General features: G+C 45.5%; 1 protein-coding gene across 1 annotated transcript in view; it reads left to right on the top strand.

Annotated features, from left to right (window-relative positions):
- SH3PXD2A (SH3 and PX domains 2A) overlaps positions 1-8,391 on the top strand; it is a 209,944-nt gene that overhangs the window by 23,839 nt on the left and 177,714 nt on the right. The window contains exon 2 of the mRNA XM_010007894.1: positions 6,051-6,126. Within this exon, the coding sequence (XP_010006196.1) occupies positions 6,051-6,126 (76 nt within the window). The remainder of the gene's footprint in view (positions 1-6,050; positions 6,127-8,391) is intronic.

Here is an 8,391-nt window from a genome sequence, read left to right as displayed (position 1 = left end):
TGTGGAACTGATTACTGCATTAGGAAGAGATGGAGTTTCACCTCCTTCTGCTGCATAAGATGTCAGTTATACACTTGAGCAGCTAACAGATGGGCTATGCTGTGCTCAGTCTGTTTCATGCCCTCACCCAAAGATCTCCAAGTATTTTGAAAACTCTTGCTAATATTGTGCTCTGTTTCAGCTGATTTTGAAGGGGTGGGAGTTAGGTAGACCTCCTACTGTCTTGTGTCTGTGACAGTGATCTGGTTTTTTGTTCATGTGAGAGGGTGAACCCTTCATTCTGGTATCTTACCTCCCCTTCTCATCTAAGCTTTTGTTATCTACATGAGGGACTTTCAACCTTTTCTGATTTGCAGATGCCATGAAACCCTTCTGCTGAGGGTGTGAGTTCCATCTCCAATAGCTTCAGATCCCTGGTGGCACCTATGCTTTTCTTTCAGTTTCTTTGGCAGCCCTCCCTCAAAAGTGTGCACAAAATCCCACACACCTACAGATGCCCCTTCTCTGCCCCATCTCTCAGCTGGCTATAGCCACTCATTCCTTCTTGGGACTCTGGGCTCAGATCAGCCTCATGAGAAAGGATCACGGAGAGCTGGGATCACCACATGCCTGGTGCCTACCTTGTCCTCATGTTCTTAACCATTTAAGTCCAGTAGTGCCTATCTTAAAGTTATTGTTGGTTTGCCTCATTTTTATTGAAAAATGCATTTTCTAATGAGAATTTGGGAAATGGGAAGCTAATGTGCTTTTTGGTATTCAGCATAGGAAGAGCTGTAGCCTTGGGACCACTTGAATGACTGAGAGTAAGGTGGGAAATTCACTGGGATCTCTAGGGCACCTTGCCAAAAGTCTTCTGCTCTTGGTCTTTTAGTCATGGTTTGGTTTTCATCCACTGTTTCTCTGGAACAAAAGTAAATTTGACACTGTGGAGAGGGAGTGAGGCCCCATCTCTCTCTCTCTGCAAGAGGTCAGAGTTCAACATCCATTTGCAGGTGGATGTTGTTTTGCAGGCCATAGTAAGGGGTTTGGATGAAAGTAATTGTCAGGGCCTTTGTGTGTTAAAATCAATCTCCTTGTGATTGCCTCCTGCAGGGCTTTGATTATATCTGTGCACGTGGCAAACCTACATTAACTTGAAAAGGAACCAGCAAGATATGCATGCTGATAAGAGATTATGTGGGTGCCCTAATTTGCTCTTTTTAGGAGGTGTAGAGAATTTGGCTATTCTGACTGGGGGAGAGTTAACACTGCTGCCAGGAAGGAAGGGGAGGAATTAACAGCCCAGCAGGAAACTCCAACTAGAGTCTGTGGTGTAAGGCAGGTCAAGTAGCTGTCTCAGTGAATTGATTTCAGGGAGTTAAATTTAGTCACAAATTACCAAAACCTTGAAAATAAAACAGTTTATATGTTCATGTCCCCCATATCAATTGGCCTACAGCAGAGTTAAAGCCTCTCTTACAAAAGAGAGGTCACCTCTCAGTCTCAGGTGCTGTGATTCCTTGTATCTAAAATGGAAATGTTGTTTTATGAAAATCTAATTAATGTAGTAAGTAATAATTATCAGGAAGCTGCTTGGCTTCTTATCCTGAGAGATGTTGCTTGTAGCATCTCAAGGGGTGCTTGCTTTTCTTTGTTAGATTTTTAATCATCTGGTACCATCGCAAGGCAGACAGGGGCTGAATCTTATTTTCACAGCAGAACTGATGTGAAGCAACAGAAGATGCCATCAGCTGGTGATTGCTGAGCGCAAACAGTCCTTGTGTGCAGGAGCTTCTCTTTTTTTTCATGACATATTCTCATTTTTAGGTATAGTTGGCCTGAAGTAGAAGAGATGAGAAGGAAGTAACAGATTAGCTGTAAATGAGGACACTGTCTGCATCTCTTATTTCCCATTTACATGTGTGAGGCAGCTTCCAGAGCTCCCAACATTTATATCAGAAGCTTGAGAGTGTTATTTTCCTTCCAGTCTTGGACATTTAAGAATGAGTTAAGGTCATGTTTGCAAACTTCTGCTTTGTACCATAGATGCTAGAGTAGGTTGTTGGGTTTTTTTCCTGCTTTTTACACTGAATGCTGATTCTCAAACAACTGCTCACCTCCAGGAAGTGGGATGTCAGCAAAAAGACCAGTTATTATGTGAGCTGATGCCACTGAAATCTTCCTAGTCCATTCTTTCAAGTCGAGCAATGTGTATGTACAAGTAGAAAGCAGTGGTAGAGGGCCAGTGCTCTGAGCCTGCTCTCACTTTATTAAGCAGCAACTCACATAAGTAATTCCTGTGATTTTTAATGAGATAAATTGCATGATCATTTTCTGACCACAGTAATAATCTGGACCACAAGGTTTATGGCAGATCGTCTACATTACTTTAGAGCAGAAGCAAGAAGGAAGCTGCTTGGAGCAGAAGGCAGGATTGCATGCAGGACTTATATAGGAAAGCTCCTGGCAAACCCAGAGTATTTTGGCTTTTGAAAACCTGGGGAGATGCTTTTGGTGGTGTTATTTGTGGGTGTGCATCTGTTGTGCCAGAAGCAGGAGTGGGATGTGTTTGTTCAGCCTGACTCCAGACATGCTGCCCGAATGGGTGGGAGGCTCACTTCCCAGTTCTTTCTCTGCATGTTGGGAAGGTTTTACTCCAGGTGATAGGAGGTGACTCTGTCATTCAGCAAATCTTGTCCCTAAATTAAATGTCATTATACCAAAGATGTGAGCAACAACTTGTTCATGTCCGAGCAGAATAATCAGGGCATTAATGAAGGGTTTTTATGATCCATCATATGTATATTTGCAATAACCATAATAATTTCCTTTCATAGAGAAACATTTACCACAGGCTAGAGTTTGCAACTTTTGGATGCACTGCAGACACCTAATTAAGTGAACTGAAAATCTGTTTATTGATCTTTCGCTGTTAATAATCTCTATGGGGAAAGTGCTATGACTACTAAGAGGAGTTTTTGCGATTCAGCCCCTTGCTCTCTGTGTTCCAGGCTCCTCCATTTATCTCCACAGCTACTGTCTTCTCTTATCTGAACTAGGCTGTTAGGCATTGATTCAGGGTACTCCATCACTTCTGGGAAATTTGGGTTATTTCATTCAGGCCTATCACTGTTTTTTTCCCCTTGTTTCCATCTCTTCCTTGTCTTCTGCTTTGCATCCTTCTCCAAGGGTGAGAGAATATAGGGACATAGAGGCAGGGGCGTAGTTCCTTGGCTGCTGTTGTATCCTTGCTTAGATCCTTTTTAGGTGTATTGGGTTTCTCATGCCATGCTTGAGATTCAGTCAGTAGTTTCCTCCTGAACCTTCTGCACAGCTGCCCAACACCAGCCTGTCTCTATTGCTGGGGCATCATCACAAGAGCCAGACCCAACTTGTTGGTCCAGGGGCTGGCTGATCCTCAGGCCAGTGACAAGTGTCATCGGGCGTCAGAGGCTTGGAGGGAGACTGTCACTCACCTCCATGGGTGCCCAATCTTGTATGGCCTCTTGAGGAGCAGCAGCTTCACTCCTTGTCTTCAGGTTTGCACAGATGTGTGTGTATTGCCCATTGAGATACTGTCTCGTATCAAAGAAGATGAGAAATATTCCATTCTTCCTGGGGACTTTGCACTGGGACAGACTGCGTTGCCATGAATTGCATGGGTGGGCTCCTGAGTGCCTCTGCCACCCCTCAGCTCCCTGCCTTCCAGACCCTCCCAGCGGAGGCAAGAGTCAGGGTGGAAAGTATAGTCTAGGAAAGTTTAGCCAAACTCTTCCAGCTGCAGTTTATTGTATCTATTTTGCTGATATCCACCCTTTAGATAAATAGTGCTAAGTTATACACGTTGTGACTCTCTTGATGTGGTTAAAAAGGCTTGTATTAGCCAAGCTAATCTAACTCCAAGAATAACCACGGGTATTTGACTGTGTTGGTTCCAGCTTGAATCAGTCTCCGTGTAGTGAAGTGAGAATTGCCTTCCTGGCTAGAAGTGTAGCAACAGTGAAACTTCAAGGGAACTGGTGGGGATTCCCTCCCCCTCTTTTTTGTTTTGTTTGAACAAAACTCCTGCCCATGCCTGACCTCAGGTACCTGAACCTCTACCTATAAGAAAACAAGATTTCCCATTTTCAATAAAAAAGGTGTCTCTGTAGGCGGAAAAGTGCCTTAGCTAACAATCCACAAAGCTATGGTCTATTTATTTACCAGGCTGACTCCCTGATGAGGAAACATGTGGGATCTTTTAACTTTTTCTCCTGCACAGATGTTCCTTCTACTCCCGTGTTTCCTCTTGATCTTTGGTTTGCTGTGCCATATGGTGAAAATGCTGGAGATGATGGGTCCAGTGGAAGAGGAGAAGGATTCTGTGTGCTTAAAACAAAAACAGTAAAAATATATTTGACTGGGTTTTTTCCCCCTGTTAGCAAAAAAATATTTTTTAAAAGAAATATGTTGAGATAGCAAACCCACTGTTAACTCTCACACCCTCACTGTTAGACATGTAGCATTGATCAAGTTAAATGCTGATTGATGAGCCCCCTTCATGCAGCTTTTGCTGCCACTTCAGGTATTTGTATTGAGCTGTAGATCCATTTCAGGTGAGGAGATGAGGGTCCTCCAAGGTCAAGTAGCAGGACAAATTGCTTTCCATCCTTACCTTCCTCAGAGGCCACAGGGCTTGTGGACTGGGTTGAAAGACATTTCTCCTTGTCTGTTGGAACTGAGTTATCAGGCTAGCAAGAGCTTTGGTGCTCCTTAGTCCAAGGGAGCCAGAGCTGCTGTGTAGAATCAATAGGGACATAGAGCATTGTGTTTTACATCTGAAATGTGGTAGAAAATGAGATAAAATCTGGAGATTCGGGTATTTATCTTGGTAGTACCATGGACTGAATGGCAATGAAAGAATGCAGAGGGTGACTGGGGGGGTGAGAGGCTCTGGCAGTTTTCAGGACTGGGGACAATCTCTCTTGGGCAGGTCCATGAAGGTTCCACTGGAGCAGGTGCTTCTTCCTTTCTGGCTGAGGACCTGTGTGTCTTTTGGCTGGTGTTCAATCTCTGTGGCACTGGACCATCCATCCACGCTCATCGCCCAAAGAGAAATTGTAGAGCTCATTTAAGAACATCAGCTCAGTGTACTGCTTTCCTAGGCTTGCTTCCACAGAAAGTCACTAGTTGACAGGAGTCTGCTTCACCATGCAGGCTAGCAAGAGCCATCAATACCCCTTTGAGCACAGGTGGAATGCTGGTTATCGTTCTGCAGTACAACAGGATCCTGAGACTGCTGGGCCTTTAGGTGTGTGTTAGAAACAGGTGGTGTTGATGGGCAGGGTTTAGGAGCTGGGGAGCAAGTTTTCGGTTGATGTGGGTGAAACTTGGGCTCAAGTGATCCTTAACCGTGTGCTAAATGGTGTTTGTCGAGGGCTGAGAGCACACCCACCTTGAGCTGTGTCTTCTGGATGTTGGTGTTCTCTGGGATACTCTGCTCTGAGGGGTCCCTCCCTGCTTCCCTTTCTCTGCTGCTGTCATCCATGTAGGGACTGCAATGGAAGATAATCCCCAAACCCCATCTCTCTCTTCCTGGGAAGGCAGGAGTGCTCTTACTGGACCAGGGCAGGGGGCAGTGCTTTACCAGCAAGAAGGCAGAGTGAGTGTTTTAGTAGATATGCTTTAATCTGGTTGCTTGACCAGCATTTTTAGCCAGGCGGGTGGTCTGTCACACAGGTAAAAACTGTGTCTCCACCAATATGGGCAGGCTGTGGATTAGAGACAGGGCATGTGTTTTGTAGTGAGGAATGAGAGCCTAATTTTAGAACAGCAGCAAAGCCAGGCTCAGATATCTGCCTGGGCCGTTTCCCAGCTCCTCTGTGCTGCCAGAAACTTGCCCTCCCTTTCTTGGAGTGAACTGTGTTGTACCTTTTTATGTACAGACTCCCCTGCAACGAGGCAGAGTAATTCCTGCAGTTGCTTTGCCTTGCTAATCCTCTTTTAAACCACACACACAGGCCAAGAGTTCCCCTGGTTCCTGCATAGCCAGTCCATTTTTCCCTAAGGTGTTTGTTGTGTTTCCTTTGCAGATGCAGCTTCTGGACAAGTTCCCTATTGAAGGAGGCCAGAAAGATCCCAAGCAAAGAATCATCCCATTTCTACCAGGTAATGCTGTGGGGAAAGCCCTAAATAAGATGGGTGAGAACAGTTGGGAACTGCATTTCTCCAACCACCATTTCTAGTGCTTTTTGTGACCACTCTTAAAAATGCCTTTTCTGTGGAAGCTTGTACGTGCAATTTTGTGATACCAGACCTCCACCTAAAATAACTGGCACGGTGTTTAGGGCTCCCAGGGGATCTTGCATCAGCTGTTGAGGTTCAGGTTGGTTCGTGCCCTGCCACACAAAGGGCTTTGATGGCTTCTGGGAGGCTATGCCCGTGTGGTGCAACCAGATAGCCTGAGCTTGGGCTGCCAACTGGGAGGCCACTGGAGACCAGAGACACTGTCTTCATAGCTTCTGGGTACCATGGCTTACCAGACACTGTTGCTGTACAATCAGGAATGAATTTGTAGTTGCCACTAGGATATAAAGGAAGCCGAAAGAAGGTTAAATGTGAACAGGGATTTTGGCAATGCTAGCCAAAAAGATAAGTAAATACCGGTTTGGTCTGAGCCACTGTCCCTCTGACAGCTTTCAGAGAGGGCCTGGACATGATGGATACCCTCTCCTCAGGGTAATGGCATACATTTCCATACAGCTTCTTCCAGCAGTGACTGCAGGGATGGCATGGGGCAATGAGCCAGACCTCAGCGTGCTCTTAGAAATGCACACTCAGGCCAGCTCTCTATTGTCTGACTGCACGATTCTGGCTCCTGGTTTAAAGTTTGGCTCGCTGAGCTGCCTGCCAGAATAAATGGAGTATTTTCAGCCTGTTAAAAGGTCTGTTCTGTCTTTAGCTATAAAAAAGAGATCACAGATCTTTCCCAAAGGTCTGCAAAGCGAATCTGAGATGGGAGGGCTTGAGTGTGCCGTGGTCCTTAGTGCTGTTAGCAGACAGAACAGCTGCTCCAGATATGTGGTGAGCATAGCTCCAGGGCTAGCAGGGACTTGAAAACCAGCAGTGCTAATACATGACACAGCATCAAAGCCACAGTAGGACAGTACAGCAGCCTGGCAACCTCCACAGACCTTCTGGAAGGCAGCTGCAGGATCAGGGTTTGTTCTCTGCAGTGCTCTGTGCTACATTCAGGCCCTCTGCAGCCAGGGGAAGGTGGTGTTGCCCTCTATTTCCAACCTGGGATGAGGGGAGTCCAAGCATGGGCTCTCTTTCCAGCTGTGCCACCAACACACTCATAGACAAGTCACTTTGCAAAACCCCTGTATGATAAGAATGGATACTGCTAGCCTGCCCTTCTTGCTAGAAAGCGTTTTGGTGTCCTTGAAATGGACTGTACAGGAGTACAAGTGGCTTTAGGTGAAGTGCTGTAGGAAAATTTCTGTTTGCAGGTAACAGTTGTTCCTCCTGTATTGACTGTCAATGGCCCATTTCTTTTACTTTGTCCTAGAAAAATGCTGGCTGAGTTGCAGGTGACTCCTGCTCAGCCCGTGTGCAGTTCTTAGGGATGGATGTGCTGACACATGAGTGGGTGATATTTACAGAGGATGTTATACATCCCATATGCCCATTACAACACTTCCTACCCTTCCCACCCTCCAAGAACATAAGGGAAATGGTACTTCTGCATGTCCTTGAGGTGAAAAATTGTATCTGGAAAACACTTGAGTAGTCTTAGTGTCCCAAAGAGAGAAACTGCCAGAAAAGAATAGACCTCAGCTGTATTTAATTTAAATTTTCTGTGATATACATTCTAATTTCAATATCAAATCTCTGCCTCTTTCTTGTTGAACTGCTGAAAAGCCTTTGTTACTTTACCCAGGAACAAGGTGACTCAACTAAATGTCAAACTCTGTTAAATAAACTAGCTGCCATAATTAGAATATGTATGGCATTTCTGCAGCCAGAGCTGTGGATTACTGAAACAAATACCTAGCTATAAACTGTCTTAATTAAAAAACAGCAGGGCAGATGTTTGTACTTAAAACCTACTTCTATGAAGATGTTATGATCTCGCTTGCTTGTTACGGGCCTGATTCAGCCAAGCTGGAGTGGCTCTGTGTGCTGGGTTCTGAGTGCCTGGGGTTTGCCCCTGCCACTTGCAGGCTTGGGCGACTTCCCCCCATCAGGTCAGCTTTAGGAAGCTGACATATGCCAGCCAGTGGCTCTGGCTTGTCAGCAATGCTGTGGTGCTCTCCTGAAATAAAGGCATGATCTGAGCCTGGGGATTGAGGAGCCAGCTTTGCAGGTCACTTTATGGTAGTGCATGCATACAGGACTGGCAGGTCACCCATAATGTGATCTTGAGATGAT

Source organism: Chaetura pelagica, unplaced genomic scaffold (assembly GCF_000747805.2).
Source record: "Chaetura pelagica isolate M959 unplaced genomic scaffold, ChaPel_1.0 scaffold531, whole genome shotgun sequence".
Lineage (NCBI taxonomy): Eukaryota > Metazoa > Chordata > Aves > Apodiformes > Apodidae > Chaetura > Chaetura pelagica.
The sequence above is the reverse complement of the archived record's forward strand: the minus strand, read 5'-3'. Positions and strand labels throughout refer to the sequence as shown.